Genomic DNA, 19,879 nt, shown 5'->3' with positions numbered 1-19,879 from the left:
GAGTGGCATGGTCTCACTGAAAGAGTAAGTAAATTAAACTATTTTATGTTGCTATATTTATTTAGTAACACAGATATTTTTCACAGTATTGAATTGAAAGACCCCAGAGAAAACTGCGACCACTTACATGAAATTTCAAAGATTTGTTTGGCAAGTATGTCAATTTGGAGCCACCTCTGGTAACTCAGTAATTGTCAAACAATATTTAACAGCTCACGATGACAATCCCTTCACTACATATCATAAAAGGGTTGCATTATGATTGACAGTTATATTCAAATCTTATCATCTACTTAGAATGTTATTTTAAATCTTGGTGGTCTGATTTTGCATTACCATTGAAATACTTATATCTCCCTAATTGCCTTCAGTTAATGGAGCACATGTGGCACTAGCATTGTTTGCATCATAAAACACTTGCAATAAAAGTTTTATGCTTTATATTTGTGAACACAACATTGTATTACAAATGTATAACTAAGGCTCTGTAAAATAACTTGTGATAGACTTGTCCAAATATAGACAGAAAATGGAAAATAAATTACTAATCATAGTTATTTGTCACACAGTTGAAGTGGAACTAAATGGATAGTAAATCATCACCAAAATAATTACAGAATGGAAATACTAGCATTGGCAGCATATGTTATATCTGCTACAAGCTTCATGGTACTTCTGGGAATACCATAGGGTTACTCAGTCTGAAATCATCACAGATTCACGCAAACTGGGAACACATTAAAAAATATATGTTGTACCATAAAACATTATGTCTTGTAGCCTCATTTATCAGTTTTATGGTGAACTGCCTATTGTTTCATTTGTGATTGTAATTACTGTGATCTTTTAAAATTAAGTTGTTAACAAGACAAAATTTGAATTTTTGCAGTGAAACATTTGAGTCACTATAAGTTAATTTACGATTCATGTTAGGTCATATATTGCTGCATACAAAATGTAGCTAACATAATGAATTTTTCTTTAAACTTGGAAGGAGATCTACATCTGTCATCCATCTTGAGAAAATAGATTGTTATGTACTGAACTCACTTTCTTTTGCATTTGCAAATGATATAGTGAAACTGAACTGTTCATAATATCCCTTCTATCTCCTAAACAGTTTGAAATACTGAAATGAGCTTTTGGCAAATGACAGCACACAAAGAGGAGAGTATTTTGTCTGTGGTTAGCATGCAGAACTTCCTTATGAACGCAGTATTTGAGTAACTACAGATTTTTTTCAATGGGATTACAATTTTTTAAGGGCCATTGATGACTGATGAAATGTGAGTAATTGTAGGTTTACAACAGTATAAGTGAAGAAATTTCACATATTTTTTGTGAGTCAGAGCTTTTCATATACCATTCACTGGACTTGTCTTCAGTTGTATTATAATGTACTGTTCAAGGATTCTATTACAGTTGCAATTGCATTAGAATGTTAGTGAGGTGAAGTTGTGTAAACTCTGCTGTGGTGTGGCAAAAAAAGCTAACTTTAGCATGGTAACAAGGGAATTGTATGCATTATTCACAACTCGATACTGATGATGTCTCTCTGAAAGAGAAAAAAGGTGTGCAGGCCAGCCCAAAATAAATTGCTGCTTCTCATACAATTTCAGCTTAATCCTATGTCATATTGCGCTTTTAGTAATAAATGGTTAACTTGTCAAATTACTGGTTGTCACTGCCATTGTCCAATCCCCTAACAGGCCCTCTGTGCAGCTATGGGTTAAGGTATTTTGTGAGCACTCTACCATAACTGCCCCATAATAGTCATTCTGCGCTTCTGTTTGGCACAGCTTTACATCCCCCTGAGGTGCATTATTCTCTACTATTGTTGAAAGTTAAATACTTCTGTTTTTAACGTTCAGAATGTATTAATCAGTTTATAATGTGATGTTAATTTTCCATTTTACAGAAGCTTTACTTTTGGAGAAGACTCCTGCCTTAGCGTTTGATTACCTGTATATGTTAGAACTTCCTGATGACTTCAATTCAGAGCGTCTCTCGGAACTAGGCAGTGATTTGGAATACAGGTACTTCCTATTAATTATACTAATTATATTTGAAAATATATTGGTTCTTATTGAACAATATATGCCAGTAATGTTTTTACATATGTGCACATATGTAATTGAACACAATTTTTTTCTGTCTTAAAATATTGTAAGTTTGTTTACTTGACTGCGCTATGACATACGTGTGATATAATATTGTAAGTTTGTTTATTTGACTGTGCTAAGACATACGTGTGACTTGCTGATGTATTCACAGTAGTAAAGACCACTGTAAAATATGTTTCATACCTAGGTTTCTTTCCCTGCACTCCAAAAAGTTATACTTCCATTGGCCTCTCCTGCTTGTTGTTTCATTGTACTGCTCATGGCACTTGTCTAATATTTTAACGGTTTCTTTGTGTTAAGCATGTCAATGAAAATCTAAGCTAGAGTCTCATTTTTTAAGTTTAGGTGAGCTTACACTGTTCCATTAAAATAAATAAATAAATACACTATTTTTATTTTGCACATTGTTACTACGATTTTGGGAAAAGGTAAAATGTGATATTATGAAGTTAATTTATTATATGTTCTGCTCACCAGTAATCTTCCAGAACGAGCTCTTTGTCGTGTTGTTGTGGGGCCTATGTTACTGCGGTTATCTTCTGGACTCTTTCATCGTCTGCAAGCAGTTCAGGGTGCTGCTTTGCTTTATGATTACTGTCCATACTCGGTACCGAAACCAGGTAAGTGTCTTTTTGTGACTGCAGTCATATAAATAATCACATTTTAATAGTACTATGAGATTTTTCATTGAATAAGGGGAAAAAAGGGTCAAGATAGGGTAACAGCATAGAAATCTGAAAAGTGGGTGGGGAGAGGAGGGGAAGGGGGGTGGGGGTGGGAAAGTCACTTGCCCCCGTTTGAAATCTGTTGCCAGATATTTCATTTGTTACAGTATTCACACACATTTGTAGAAATGAGTGATTATGATTGTACTAAGCTGCAGATCTAGCATTACTGAGTGCAACAGAAAATTTTGTGGGTTTTGGCGATCACCATGTAACTTAGATTTGTTTGGTTTGGTGTGGCTGATGATGGAGAATTGTGCATGTTCTTTGGTGTGACAATGGTTTTGTTGCTATTCTGCAGTCGAGGCACATGTGGTGATATTGTCAAAATAGAGTCTCAAATAATATTCTTTACCCCTTCCTCGTGCATCCCTTCTTGAGCTGCAGAAAGAAACCATTCCAACACAAGAGCATGTCGATTCCTGCACCTGTTCCCAACTCAAAATCAACATGGTTGCAGTATACGAGCCCAAATTTCCACAAGGACGCTTCATCCTTCTGTTGCACACTTTAGTCACAACAATAGTTTACCATTTGTCTGTGGTCAAACAAGACCTGTGATGGCCTGATGAGACCACATTCAGTGTTGCAGTCACTTACTCTGAAGAACACAGTATTTCTATACCATAACTTTGTGTATATGTGTGTCGTATATGTAACCAAATGCATCAGTCTGAAAGAGAAGATACTGTATCATTTTATGCTCTAGACAAGAGGGAAAAAGTGTGAAATTTCGAGTTAAAAGATCTCCCCTCCAGAAATAGGACCTTCTTAAATCCCTGGGGATAGTGCAATGTACAGTCGTGGAGCTACAAATTCCAGTTGGCATTTATGCAGAATATTGTGTCCAGCTGGTGATACAAGGACAATCTTAATTCAGTCCTAGGATGTTAAAGAATCAGCTATATTGGCTAATTTGAAGTCATTTTGGAATGTTTGTTAAACTTCAGTTATGACTGTCAGCTTTAAAAAATAGAAGGCATGAAAACAGCGCACTAAATCCATTAACATTATCAGACGTGAAGTTTTGTAAGCAAACAAAGCATTATAGATGGAATCAAATTTGAATAAATGTTTTTAAAGTTTATTTTCTGTTTAAATTAAACAATGGCATTTTTTCTGATAATTTTAATAATAACCCCAGGATTTCATCAACTTAAGTAAATTCTTTTCGTTTTTGCTTTGGTTTTTCAGATTGTTAACTTTAACCCTTACGTGAGTGGTGTATGAACAAAAATATTTCTGCAAATATTTTTCAAGCTTTGTTTCCTAACTTATTGGATACGTTGTATGTAATAATTGGGATGTAATTTCAGATTGTTGAATCAAAAAAGTGGCATCTGTATTCATACTAATAATAAAAAGTATGTTCGTAGCATATACTAATGATAGTATGCTTACTTTTAGGTATCAAGGTAGATGTTTCAGTAGTAGAGGTGGCTACTAAAGACATCAAACACCTACAAAAAGATAACACATTAGTAAGTTTATTTACACTATATAGAGTTAATAATTGACACGTACATAACTTTGAAGTGCTTTTGGTTCTTCTGTGATGCTGAGTTGTGTACAAAGAGAGTAAACTTCTTGATTGTAAAAGTAGTCTTGAATTCCAATTCACTTCAATATTCCCTGAATATCAGTAATATTTAGATGTTGATGTAATGTCTTCTCAGTAGTTTTCCATACATAAGTCTATAGATGCACTGAATCTGGTGTGAAGATCTGAATGTGGCTGCTTAAAAGGATGCACTGGCCAGTCACAGTAGTGAGGTCATGTTGATTTAATGACCTCTGGCGTTGTGTATGCTAGGCACCACCCCTTTGAGAACAGCAAGTGCTGGTAAAGTGAGCTCACCCAGTGGTACACTAATGGTAGATTCAAAAGTGATGTCTCTCATGTACTCTGTGAATGCGGTTAACAAAGATGCAATTCATACTGCATTACTCATTCCGAAGATTGCGTGCTATAGTCAACTTACAGAGACTGTCTGTTTGCATTTCTTTTGCATGCACCCTTGCTGTGAGTAGCATTTATGGCAGTGGCAACATTCCACATGGTGGAGATGGCAGTGTTTGTGTCATGCATCACATAATATTTCACACAAGACTACAGAAGGTTTGAACTAGTTGAAGAAGTGGCTGTGTGCATCACTCTGTGTTTATGCTGTTCCTTGTGACAGCAGCATTCCTGAGCCATGCAAAACTGGGTTCACTGCGAGGTGTATACAGTCAGCATTGCAATAACAGGCATATTAAAGTCAAATTAATTGAAGCCTTAAACTTCCTGAGCTTCAGTAACTTTAAGAACATTATTGAGACCAGGGTGGTGATGCTTTAGAATCTCTACCTGTATTCTGTTATCAGCAAGGTTTTGAATAATGGCATCACAAAGCATTTCATCTTGAAATGAGGCTCTGCAAGAGCAGTTATTTACAGCTCCTAGTCATGCCCTTGAGTTCAGCAATCTGCCCTTGACACATACAAATAAAAATTGAAATAAGTGGCATCTACATGAATCCGACTTTGAAGTAATCATCTAATGCTTGAACAATGTCTTCATATGATAGGGTTTGGGGCTCTAACGGAGGGAACAACTTGCGACGCAATCAGAAAATATGCACTACTACCCATGAAAAGAGAAAGAGCGCCATGATTCATCTTATATTTTTTATGCCTGAAAATGCTACTGTAGCTGCAGGCGATACTCTTTTTTCATTCCCCTTGTTGGGCATCAGATGAACGGGAGGGTGGAGGAGACAGCACCTGTCCTCTGACATTCTGTGTTTCAGTCATTGTTGTTTGATGGGTTCGTTGTGCATCCATCAATCTGTCAATAGCTGCTAGTAATGAGTTGATTTGTTGGATATGATACTGAATGTGTGCAGTTGAAGGATTTCTCTCTAGAAGTTGCCATTGCATACACAAAGACACTTCCCACATTTGTGCTTTCCACACAAAAATTAAGAAAGTAGTTATGAATGATGATCACCTACCAGACTTATCAGTTGATGTCTAATGTGTTGATAGTAGAGATGGTCAATAAAAACAGACAGACATGTACAAAAAGATAACACATTAATAAGTTTACTTACAATATGTATGCTTAATAATTGAGATGTACATAACTCAGAAGTGCTGCAGATTCTCCTGTGGTGCTGAGTTACATACAAAGTCAATAAAGTTGTTTATTGTAACAAATAGTCTTGACTACTGATCCACTTTGACAGCCTCTGAATATTAGTAATGTTTAATAGCGTCGTACTACATTGATGTAATGTTCTCATTGCAGTCTTCCATACTAATGTTGATAAGTCTATAGTTACACTGAATCTGGGACAAAGCTCTGAGTGTGGCTGCTTAAAAGGAGGTGCCAGCCTAAAGTCGCAATCCATGAGGTCAGGTTAATTTAGTATCCTCTTATGGTGTCTACATGTTGTACCACCCCCTAGGAGAACAGCGAGTGCTGGAAGAGTGAACTTGCCCAGCAGCACACTGGCAGGAGATTTGTAAGTGCCATCTCTAGCATAGCTGTGAGCAGTGCGTCGGGTGCAGTAGACTAAGATGCCATCAATGCCACAAAAGTATCGTAGTGCACAAAATATTGAGCTGAAACTGTCAATTATTTGGTATAAAATACATCATGTGGACTTCTGCCAAGTTTTGTTTTTGGGATACAATATATTTTCAGACTCGTTGAATGTGTGTGTGTGTGTGTGTGTGTGTGTGTGTGTGTGCGTATGGGAATTTTACAATAGACAAATGATGTCTGCAGAAGTGGTTGAGAAGCTATTTATCTCCTTCAGACCACAGAAGTCTTTGCATCAAACTTCTCGAATAGCCTGGATGTCAGTCAATTTTTGCATTTCCTCTGTAGCAGCCAAAAGTGCAGAAAAATGAACAATGTATCAGACAAGCACCATCATTGTCTTCTTCACAGAAGGAAGACATTGCACGTGACACACAGCCATCAGCAAGGAAAACAGAGTCCAAGTTGACAAATGACTTACAGCCTTTACTTTATGGGGCTTTGAATTTATAAGAGGTTGTGTTGGACATTGCTTACATTGACCTTTGCTTAATTACATCCAAGATGCGCTGATGTTAGGATATCATGTATGAAATTACCCAGTCTTCATCTTACTAGTAAAGAACTAACTTTTGAATAAATGGTCAGTAGCTTCTTGCTGCTAATAGTATTTAGTGAGAACAAGTGACAAACAACACTACTAAAAGTCAGTTAATTTTATATGGGAGATGGAGTGGGGAGTATAGGTTATTGACATGTTATTTGCTTTTACTTTGTATCTTCTATACTTTTGTGTGCATTTTAGCCTGTTTTGTATAAGGATTGTTTGTGTTTCAGTTTATTTCGAAGAAATCCATGTTCCTTCTTACATATTTCATCACTGACTTTGGAATAGCGTATTGTCATTGCCAAATCTTTGACTAGTAACTCCATTGATTCTCCTTTAGCAAATGTCTGTATTGTAAAAACTATATTAGTTTTTGGACATCATCTTAAAAACTGTAAATATGCAAATTTAAAAAAAAATATTTTCCTGCTAATCCAATGTTGAAAATAATGGATACTATTACTTCAAAATTATTTTCTGTACTTACTGTTCTATCTGAAACAACGTAATGTAGTGAATTATTTCTTTGCCTGGCTTCTGCCCATCTTACCCTTTCTTGTCCCATCTTGTTCCTTTCTCTGATGAATGAATTTTTGGAAAGAGGTGTAAGCAGGATACCTATCTGTGTTTTTAACTATGCATTCCTGTCATTCCTTTACCAGTATATTATTTTCACTGTTCCTCTTCTTCTGTGAGTGTTGTCAGATATCGTTCTTTTGACTAGGACTGCAGCACTACTTGGAAGGATAATATCTTTAAATCATTACCTGAATATTGATGTATTCCCATTTTTCTTTTCTTTTCTTCCTTTTTTTTGCATTCCTTTCTTTTTGTGCAGCTCTGAAAAAATGAATGTTTTCCTCAAGATAGTGTTGTACGCATGGTTCTCAGTGGTCCACACAGAGAGAGGGGGGTTTAGTAATAACTATTCACAATAAATATTTTTCATTTGTTTTATATTGCTTTTCCAGCAAAAGTAATTTGTTAGTTGGAGCTGACGACTTGTAGAGTGTAGGAACAGAGCATATTGATTTGGTTTTTTTAGCTGTGAATCGTGTGGTTTTTTATTGCTGTATTGCGTATTTGGCATTAATTTTAACCAATGCCAGTATTCTCATATTTAAAAGTGATGAGTTTATTGTTTGGTATGAGGAAACTGAAGACAAAGTCCCCTTAATATTTTGGAAGCACCATGTCATGGTTTTGTTTTCTGAATTAGTCTTCCATGGACATCTGCCTGACCTAGTGAGATTCCTTTCTTGAATAGTGCTATTACAGATACAGAGTGTGGAATCCTCTCTCAGACAAATTTCCCCAGCAGACAGGTGTTGTTCAACTGAGTGTAGCAGTCTATTTGCTATAACAAAATAATATATTGTGTACAATTAAAAACTCAGTACAGAATTCCTATTTGTGAGCACCATTTTGATTTACTATTCATCATCTAGACTTGCAACTACAGCCAGTCAGCTGCAGTTGACATTTAAAAGGCTAGAGGATAGGGTGAGGAAAAAGGTTTTGATTACTCCTCTGGGTAGGAGATTAGATGTTTGCTTTATATGTCGTTGCCCTGTTTTTAACTTCCCTACAACTTAGAGGCGATAATCTCAATTTTAAGAGTCCTTGTGATTCCAGGACCTTGTATTCAATGCTAAATGTATATGCTCCCCGTCTGAAGACAAAGAACTTCAAATGTCTGAATGACTAGAACTGAGGGACTTACAGATCATTCCTTTTGCAATTTTACTGGAGTATTTTTCATTCCCATTTGGGTAATAACTGTGATATGTACATTTCACCATGATCTTTATATATTAATATTGTTAAATCATTGTAATATGGGGATAACAGGTTAGCTGCTGGGGCTTACAATATTAGCCCTATACCTAACATCTGTTTGGAGACTGGAAAACTGCCATTAGCCATCTGGTGACAGCTACTTATGGTGAAAAATGCTTTCAATATCAAAGCACATTTGCAATCACCTGCCGTCACTACTACTGACCCTTTGTGTTGTGTATACACAGCAGCTGTCCATGTATCACATGCTCATTTGGAGCCTGAGCAGAGCACTATCCAACTGAACTGAAGTCTGAGGCTGGCAGGTGTGAGTGTTATGACACAAAAGTTGGAACAAAGTTCCACTGTGTCGTTGGTAATGGTATAATACCCTGATTGATTTTAGATACAGTGGACTACTGAAAATCCTGTAGGTCAGACTATATTTTGTAAGATAAAATTTTACAATGTTTTAAGTAATTACCACAGTTTTAAGAAAGTATAGACTGATAGGTAATTTAGGAGGGGAGGGGGGGCAGTTGATTGTTTTATAATTTTTCCCAGTTGTTCCCTCAGGTTATACCTGCCAAATGAATATGCAATTTTCTATGCTGATCTTCACACAATCTTTAGGACATGCAAGCAGATGAGATGTGATCAGGTGTGAAAATTCCTCATGTGCCCCAACTGTCTAAATGTTTTGCATACCATTCTGAAGCTGTACCTTGCAGACAAGTTAATCCAAGGCATTCAGTACATCCTTTTTCTAATGCACAAGCTGGGGAAGGGTATGTAATTATGCTGGGTACCAGCTCACATGGGAACTCAATCCCTTCATAAGCCTGAGAGATGAGATTAAGTCTTTCTCACAAGGCTTTCTATAGTGTACCCACTGTTGTCACATGGATTCCTCATCTGTGAAAAAGCACCCAGTAGTATGTGACACTTCTGGCAATGCTTTCTTGATACACAATATTTTAGTTCAGTGTATTTTATTTTCTGATATAAGAATATCACTGAAATTAAGTGCAGGCCTGTTGTGGCAAATATATGAGTCTAACATGAAATACAAAATTTTGTGAACTTTGAGATCTCCTCTCTAAGTTGTTAGGGCCTAGATATTAATTTGTATGGGAATGATTGACTTCTACCTGGTTGACTTTTTGCTGCTTCTCATGTGAGTAGACAGCCATTAACACATAGCAAAAAAAGTGTTGTAAGTACTTGTATGTCATTATTCACTTCTAATTGTGTATTATTTAACCCTATTTGTAATTTTATTTTATCAAATATGTAAGAATAAGTGTGTGTGTTGGGGGGGGGGGGGGGGGACGCACGCTTGTGCATGTACATGTATGCGTGCACTTGTTTGTTTGTGTGTGTGTGTGTGTGTGTGTGTGTGTGTGTGTGTGTGTGTTAATAATCTCAAAGTGAGCATTCTAAAGCCAAAAGTAATCAAACCAACTCATGATGTTTTTAATTAATGTGTGTAAATCTCCAATATTAAATGCTTTTTTGAACATACAATTTAATTAATCTTCTCTGCCCACACTAAATACGGACACAAACTTTTATTTTTATAATTTTGGTGTTTACTACTATCTCACATGCTAGACAATATCAAAGTGGCCATTAAAGCAATTGAAAGCAACATTTTTTGTTAATAATATATCTCTAATGAAATTTTCAAAATTACTACCAAAGCGTACTTACATATCAAAATAAGTGTTTTTTAAGCATTGACAAATACATGATTCAGTAACACTCTTATAAAAACTAGTTCTAAGTACCTATCTTACAAGAAAAAGCATGTTTTGTACATAATGTCAGGTCAGTTCTTATTAGTTCAGTTTGTCTGTGCCTTGTTTATTATTTCAAGAACTTGGTTTAACTTCATTTCTTAAATCAATATAATTATTTTCGGAGCCTCTATCTTTGTCACTGTCTAATTAATGAAGATTATGTTTAATTTTGTACATTTGATATTAAGAGTGCAAGAATGAGTATTAACACAATCTGATAATTATGAAAGATAGTGATTGCCCTTTCTTCTCCAGTTTACGGCGTGGACCAGCAAAATAGCCTACTTCTTGTTCTTCTTCCGGAAGAAGTGGCATAATGCACTGTATAAAGCAGACCGACCCTAATTCGTAATCTGTGTTCCTCCCTAAAATTTACTGACAATAGGATCTGAAATATATATTACTTTTATTGACTGATTGTGATTTTGTATCATCTGACCATTCCCTCCAGAAGTAACATCAATCATTTTGTTATTTCTCATGTTATCTCTGTGTGATAAATAGTGTCCTTCTGGGTGATCTACCAAGCTGTTGTTTCCATTTTATGCATAAAATGGAAACAACAATTGGACAGAAAATGCAGTTTCTCCTTAACCAGGTAATAGAATAATTTTAGTAGTTGTACTTTCAAGGGTTTTCTGATGACATTGTATCATTTTAGGCCTGTCACAGGCGGCTGAGGACATGGAAGGTCAGGTAAATGGGATAGGTAGTGTCTTGAAAGAGATAATAATAATAATAATAATAATAATAATAATAATTATTATTATTATTATTATTATTATGGAATGTAGTCAATTTAAAACAGATGATACTGAGGTAATTAGATTAGGATGTGAGATACCAAAAGTAATAGGCCAGTTTTGCTGTTTCAGTAGAACAGGGTGTATGTGACCCGGGACAACCGGGATATGTGGGAAAAACCCAGGAATTTTTTCATCTGGGAGAAAACCAGGAAAAACCTGGAGAATTTTTTAGAATTCCAGGAAGTTTTCATTGTTTTAGTTTTGAGTTAAATTTTTGTAAGTTTGGCTGGTAAGAACTGATACTCTAACATAGGATATTACTGTATCCCATTACTACAGAATAATACTGCTGCAATAAAACATGAACAAGAGAAATTATGAAAATAAAACTTCAGTTGCAAAGGAAATGCGCCACATACAACAACAAAACACAGTGCTCATACAAGTGTCTGCCACCAGCAAAATGTATCAAAGGCTTTAGGAAGGCTATTGAATGCTTCATAACAACAGATTGCCTCCGATGAGCATGACGACACAGCTGTTTACATTTGATTCGTTTGAGCAGTTGCGAGCGGGCTCATGCACATGCACAGTTGAGTCGCGTAAGAGTAGTACCTTCACCCACTTCTGGCTGCTGAAGTGTGGCTGTTAGCTGTATAAGCAGTAGCAGCAAGCAGCCAGATGCTACCCGTAAATATTTTACTGGCGCGACCAAGCTGCCAGATTCATGCACTTGCACCAAACCTGGATCTAGGGTCCTTGGAGGGGGCGGGAGGGGGGGGGGCAAACCGGGGTGTCTGCCCCAGGCAGCAATTTTAAAGTTGGGGGGGGGGGGGGCAAATTTATATTCTTGAGGCAAAAAAACCTTGTTTCACAAAGTGTCTAGCATCCAGCGCACATTGGTCTATCGATTATTTATGATTTTGAAATGCATCGCTGTTGATTTCTTAACATTTTTGAACGTGTTCCAAGTTGATTTCTGAATTAATCATAAGTTGATTTTTGAATACATGCATAGTGTATGTGATGTCTCTGCCAGAGGAATCTCGGTCGCATCTAGAAATAAACGTCCCTGCAGACAAAAGGGGATGGGGCTTTATGAGCTGAGCGGAATAAAGCCAAACGGATAAATGCCAATCACCGTTTGTTATTTGGTTGACGGGGTTTGCGAATGATCAGATTTGTTGTAATTACTAGTGAAATCAATAGATTCAGACTACCAGAGTGCAAATAAACGACAAACAGGAATAACAGTTAAGAAAGATTACATATTATCTTCTTGGTGTATCCAAGAAAATGAAATGTTGACAGGAAAAAAAAATTTGTACTACTACTTTTCGATCTCATGTTTGAGAAGCTGGAGTGTATGAATGAAATGTGAAACTATTTCCTAACATAAAGCTTTTTGCTGTTAGTAGAACTAATAGGCGATCTGATATTGGTACTTCGTGAATTACATTCTAATGTTCTATAAAAATGACCATTTGTGTCAAATCAGTCTCATTTATTTGGAGTGTATTACAACATTTCATCTAGCAGACTGACAAAATAGACATGATCAGATCGAGAAATCACACCAATTTTGGGAACGTTTTGTATTAAGTTTTTTAAGAGGAGCAGGCCAACTGGAAGCAGGAGAGGCACCACAGGGCATTTTAATTCCCATTGTCGTGAATATAGTTTGATGACATCCATTATAAAATATACACGTTTGAATTCCACAGAGTGAAATACAGTGACGTGCGATAGAAGAATGGTGTGTGAAGAGGAGCAGCACTGCACTTTGGCATGCTGAAGACCAAATATCTTGTCTTACATTTCCCCAAACATGTGTGTTTTATGTATCAGAATGTTCAGAAAGATGTGCACTACAATATGAACATTTTTTGAAAAGTCGATTTTTTAAATTTTTGGCATTCTATCTCAAATGCTGGGGGCGGGGGAGGGGTTTGTAAATATTGTAGATCCAGGGCAGATGTGCAGAGCAGTCTGTGTTGTAGTGGGGAGGTGGCTAGTCTCCACGTGACCTGTGTTTACGTTTAGTGATTTTGCCGTTTCTTCTTCGTTTACTGATCTCACGTCCAATGAAAACAAAACTGATTTCTGTGGCCGGGAGCTATCAAGTGAATTAAAATACATTCACATAACTACGGAAGGCTAAAATGTTATTAGTTTCAGATCTTATTTTAGTTCCACCTTTCTGACAGTCAAGCATTAATTGCCTTGCAGAACAATGAAGTTATTTTAGTCGGTTTGCCAAAGAGGTTTGGCTTTTATTAATATTTTCTGCTGAGACAGTCAATTTATTTGAAACGAAGTGTTTAATTCCACACTACTGGCTAGTTTCAACTGTTTGCTGCATTTCAAGTGCACATTTTCATCTTCTAGCACGTATGGCATTATGCCATAATAAAGAACCAAACAATGATATAATACAGTACTGGTAGTACAAGAAAACTTACACTGAACAGCTTAATGTCAGGTCGAGGCCTACTTCCTTGGGAATCTGGACGTGCGAATGTGTACTATTAGCCAAATTATGCATTGTAATATGGTTCACGAAATTCTAATGCTCTAGGAGTATCCTCTGATGTCTTGTTTCTTTTATGACACAATGTAAAATCTTTAAATGTCTTCCACATATGGACATATGTGCTTCCTATGTCATCGTAGCTGCGTAAGAGTGGTGACGCCTGTTATCTGGCATTCTCTGGCAACTGCTGAAACTGATTTCTTAAATCACAGAGCGTTTTACGCTCATTTAAAAATCAACTCTTTGAGGATGAGCCATTTAGAAGAATTTCGAGCCCAGAACATTACATTTGTGTGATGTATCTTAAAGTGTAACATGCGCAAAAGAGATCAACATTACTTGTGAAAGCTTAGCTTCTCTTGGAGCTTCTTAAACTGTAGGCATTGGAGAGCGGGCGTGGCAATTACGATGATAAATAATCACTCACAGTCCCGTCACTTACTTTGAATACTTTTATTCTGGCAGTGTATACACAATGCGTGTAACATAGAGCATGTACTACAGAGAACTGATGTGGTAAAGATAACAGTTTTCTCACTGCGGTAGGGTAGCGATATTATTGCGGGGTGAGCCAGTGGTTCTATGTCGCCACAAATCTTAGAGACCAATATTATATATGAAAACTTTGCTTTTCTTGTAGCAACACTGTGTATATTAATTTAAACCATTAACTTTCCCTATTTGTGTGTTTGTGCTACTTAACAGCGATGTTCCTGTTGGCTGACTACATCGCGTGCCCTATGCTCTGAATATTCGATGTTTGGTGGAATTCGCCTTTATACTTTTGTAATACAAAAATATGCAGTGCACATGATGCTACACATCAAAGATCTTTCCAAAATGTGTTTCTCCCCCTCCTGAGTTTTGTTTTCTATAGTGCCGAGAAATTCTACACCAGTGTATAAAACCATAGCCGTTCAAAGGATTTATAGCTTTTACAGTTCTGAGGGAAAGTATACTGTCACTTAACATGGAAAAACTGTATTTTCACTTGGGAGAAAATTTATTTTTAACCATGAAATCTGGGAATTTTTTTTCCTTGTCCCCATATACACTCTGTAGAAAAATTACTAACTATGGCGAAAATAGAGAGGACATAAAATACAGGCTTGGAAGACAAGAAAACTGTTTGAAGAAGGGACCATTGTTAAGATCAAATACAAATTTTAAAGTGTTGGGATGTCTTTCCAGAAGATATTCAAAGTATTTTTGTCTGGAACGTAGCCTTCTATGGAAATGAAATGTGGACAACAAGCAGTTCAGACAAGATAGAATAGAAAGTTTTAAATATGGTGCTACAGAAGAATGCTGAATGCTGGGTAGTTTGGATAATGCTGCCAACTAATCATTAACTTGTGGAGTTACTTTGCAGATGGGAAATTTAAGGTTACTTCATGTATCTGCCCTCACACATTACATCACTTATTAATCAAAGGTAAAAGAATAGTGAACCTAATACAAAGTGAAAAAATAACAAATAATCTGGAAGTCTAAAATTTGTCTAAAGTAGAATACATTTATCCACAAAGATGTATTGCTACTTTTCTTCGGATCACTTCCACAGTATTTTGATGAAAATGAAATACAGAATTCATGGATAAGTATGAGGGTCATTCCATAAGTTATGGCATCTGTGGTATATCTGACAATAATGCAACAACATGGGCATTCCACCACGTACATGGAACTGGTAAGGCAGAGTGTATCTGCGTGCCAACATAAACTAGGGATCCAGTACAGGAGGTGAAATGAAACACGAACATTGGAACTCTGTGTAAATTTATTGTACATGAATAGAAATAGAACAAAACTGAACAAAAATCAAATACTGTCCTTCAAAATAGTCCCCCAGTGCATGCACATAGTTTTGCCAACAATAGGGGAGGTGTTGAATACCATTGGCATTGCTGTCAAAGTGTGCCATCTGTTACCAAAATGCCGTGAGGATATCCACACAGTTTGCGAAGCACTCCCTCTTCAGTTGTGGAGATCAAAGTCACATGGATGGATGCCTAGTGAGTAAGATGGGTGGGAGAGATTCTCCCACCCCTACCTCTGTTCACAATTCTTGATGATGTTTGCAGTATGGGCTGTAGCATTATCATGAAGTATGATTACATTATTCACCAGCTTGGATGTTTTGCTGAAGAGTATGTCACAGATGGTACAACAGAAAGTAGCAGTAGTATTGGGCAGTGATGTCATGGCCATCCCTAACAGGGTGATTTTCTAGAATACTGTGTCTATTATACATCAGATGAGCATGACCTTCATGGCTGATGGATTCTGTTGCACTTAGTTGTGGGATGCACACTTCGTGGTTAGTTTGTTGTAGCTGCGCATCCACGTCAGAAAGCCTCCAGCCAACATGCAACTGTGAGACGGGGCAATGCCCTGTCACCCACAGTTGCTCATAGTTCCGCATGACACTAAGTAGCACTTCTGTCAGTGAGAAAGGCAGTTTCCACCTATGCTCGCTATTCCATTTTGCTTACATCCATCTTTTAGCATAGCCAAGCTCACACTGAATGTTCAAGCACTAGTACTGAGCAATCCTCACATGCAGTCACAGTCTGCTGGTTGATTTCAGTACTGTTTGGCACAGACTTTCGAATGTATTTATTGTGATTACAGTGATGCCACATGTTCACACAATATACCATAGTTGCCATGTCTTATGGAATGATCCTCGCAGTTGATTACAGTGGGCAGCATCCAGCCATCTTGATTTAGGTTTTCCGTGATTTGCCTGGATGGTTCCTTTTAAATGGCATGACCGACTTCCTTCCCTAATCCGATGAGACCAATGACCTCGCTGTCTGGTCTCCTGCCCCAACACAACCCAACCCAACAGTGGGCAGCCTTTTTTTTTTAGGTTGATTGTCATGGTTACATTTTAAAAAATCTTTTACATAATTTGTTAGGTTTTCTTAAAAACATTAACTCTTTCATTGAGCCATATGGAAAGATTGCTTCTGATTTGTAGACGGGCACAAAGAAAGAATGGCAAAAATATTTAAGCTTTCGGATGAAGTTCTTCTTCCATAGTAAAAAATTTACAGTCACCCAAGCACAACTCACACACACCTAGCCACTGTTTCTGAGCACTAAGGCCCGTCTCTCTACCTCTGTTAACTCTTTCATTCCATTTTTATAGTTATCATTTAAACAAACACACACACACACACACACACACACACCCACACACACACACACACATACACCTAGAATATTTGGTTCGTTTACTAGATGCCGCTAAAATATACATGACTATGTTCAGAGGAAGAAGAAACAAAACAGTTAAAAGACATTGAATGACAAAACCGGTGAATTGAATGACTTAATGCTTTCATAGGTGATAAGGCGAAACATTTGTTGAATGTTCAGTGAATTATAGCTTTCAGTGAAGATAATGATTTACAAAAATACTCTTTTAGTGAAACTTTAAATGTACTTTTGTGAAAAATATAAATAGTAAAGTCTAAACTATGATTATGCACAAGGAAAAGTAGAAAGCTGTCACATGAAATATGAATTCATATATGTTTAATTTTTCTGCTACTGTAGAGTGTAATCATTGTAAGCCATAAAACTGTGACTCAAGTTATTTCTCTGCATATTTCAGGAGTTTTTTCCTACATATCAAACATCAGCTCCAATCCTTATATAAAAAAACAGTGTTTGCTTTTGGCAATTGCTAGCATTATCCAGTTGAGAGGAGAACATAGGGAAATTTTTGCAAAGATTTTGACCAGGAGGATCAAGTTGTTGTAAGAGGAGCAGGGGACAACCTGAGGTGTCGTCAAAAAATACGGCATTAGGGATGACCTGGATGAAGTAGGAGTAGGGAATACACACATGTGTGTGTTTTTGTGGAGGTTCTGCAGCTCCTTGGCCAGCCGATGGTTAATATAGCTGTGAACCACGTGAGCACAGAGTTGAGCAGGCTGCTGCCGACTGAAATGGAAATGCACACACACACACACACACACACACACACACACACACAAGTACAGTCCCTGTTTCTACAATTGGGAGATGATTCTATACTAGAACCAGCCTACACCTGAATAAAAGAGACTAAGATTTTGGTTGAGCTTCTAGCAGAAAATGTACAGGTGGGCACCATCACAAAATGCAAGATCCCTGTGGTTACTGATGTCAAAGAGGTACGTTTTTTGGAATTGAATCAGTATTCAAGCACCCTGTTATGAAAAAAGTCAGAATAAGAGAAGAATCACACAAAGGGGTTATGAATGTACAGAAAAGCAAGGTTAGCTTATTTCATCATAATATTAGAGGACTGAGTAATAAGGTAGAAAAGCTCCTTGTTTGTTTAGAAAATTTAGAGAGCTCTGAGAAGATAGATATCCTGTGCCTATCTGAGCACCAAATAACCAAAGAATTAGAGAAGTTAAATGTAAAGACTACACTCTAGCATCTTACTCATCTAGAACTAATATGGAAAGAGGAATAGTTGTTACACATATTAACACAAGTTTGAAAACGTTGAGACAAGCATATTTTGTAGTAATCAGCACATAGGTGTGTGTGCCTGTGAATTAATACTGAAAAATAGTCCACTTTCAATGGTAACTGTATGTAGATCTCCACTATGAAATTTTGAATTTTTTGTAAGAAATTTGGATTCCTTACTATGCTATTTGTCAGACAATAGCAAACAGTTCATAGTCTGTGGTGATTTCACTAAAAGATTATGGTAGAAAAAAGGATCTTTGGATCATACCACACATCCGTTTTGGTTCAGTAATGTAAAATAGCCTACAGAAACTAGATAACTACTAATATAAAGGTATCAGAGTCTGTATTGGAGCATTCAAATCGGGTCCGACTAATGCTTTGCTGGTGGAAGTAAATGAAATTCCATTAAACTATGCAGGAAATAAATCCCTGTCAAATTCTTCTTGAAATGTCTCCACTTCTTACATGACAGCTTATGGACAAAGATTAGAGATCTCACTGCAAAGTACTAAGGAGCAGATATTGGATTAAGAAAAAGCTACTGCTCTTAGCAGAATTGTACTTCAGTACCTTGTCTTTCCCGGAATACATTGCCTCTTCTTCAAATTTAAGCTTCTCAAGCATGCCTTATCACAACACTTTAGTGAAGCTGAATATCAAGATACACATTGCAATCATCCAAGGTATACTGAATGAGAAAATGTTAGCTGACAATGTAGCCAATGGCCATCCTCACAATATTTTTACACAGATGAGTCTAAAAAAAGAGTTGGGGTGGGAGGTGCATTTGGAGATGGCAAAATTAATCAAGGAGGAAATTCAAGCACCCTGAAGTTGTGTTCATACTGCCTACAGAACATATAGCAGATTTAGAGGAACTTAAATACACAAAAGAAATGCTAGAAGAGACAATTATAATTTTAACAGATTCACACTCAGCATTGATGCTGTTAAAATGATACAGTGACAGCAATGCTGTTAAAATGATACAGTGACAGCAGTGCCAAAAATGATGTGGCAAATCCCATTATAGAACCAGTTCATGAGCTTTCCCACTTAAATAAGCTAACCATCATGCTGAAGGTGCACCATAGAATAAAGGGAAACAAAAAAGTAATTATCCTGGCCAAGGAAATTGTATACATTGTTTAGTTGAAATATGATAAAATACCACCCAATGAACTTCTTCATACCATGAGGACTATAATCAGTGCCTGAAGGACTGGAAACCTCCAACGGTCTTACTAAATTAAAGTGAGAACACTATGCCACAGTGATACCATATCCCCATCATGTTCTTGGTACCAAAATTGCAGATATAACAGAAACTTCATAATGACAATGACATGACTTCCATTCAACCATGGGAGATTATGGCAACATCGCTAATCTTAATGTGATACCATTTTCTTCATGTTAATGTGGCTATGAGGAAGATATTAATCACATTTTCTTTGGCTGCCACAGAAGGCAGAAACTGTGAAACTAATACAGGACCTGATGACCTCTGGAAATGCTTTACTAACAAATATTAAAACTCTTTTAGCAACAGA

General features: G+C 36.8%; 1 protein-coding gene across 1 annotated transcript in view; it reads left to right on the top strand.

Annotated features, from left to right (window-relative positions):
- The window catches only part of LOC126176534 (intermembrane lipid transfer protein VPS13B), a 238,167-nt gene that overhangs the window by 106,797 nt on the left and 111,491 nt on the right, over positions 1 to 19,879 (top strand). Inside the window, exons 11-12 of the mRNA XM_049923691.1 lie at positions 1,919 to 2,036; positions 2,601 to 2,743. Coding sequence (XP_049779648.1) covers positions 1,919 to 2,036; positions 2,601 to 2,743 — 261 coding nt within the window. The remainder of the gene's footprint in view (positions 1 to 1,918; positions 2,037 to 2,600; positions 2,744 to 19,879) is intronic.

This window comes from Schistocerca cancellata, chromosome 3 (genome assembly GCF_023864275.1).
Source record: "Schistocerca cancellata isolate TAMUIC-IGC-003103 chromosome 3, iqSchCanc2.1, whole genome shotgun sequence".
NCBI lineage: Eukaryota > Metazoa > Arthropoda > Insecta > Orthoptera > Acrididae > Schistocerca > Schistocerca cancellata.
This window is presented reverse-complemented; position numbering and strand designations above follow the sequence as displayed.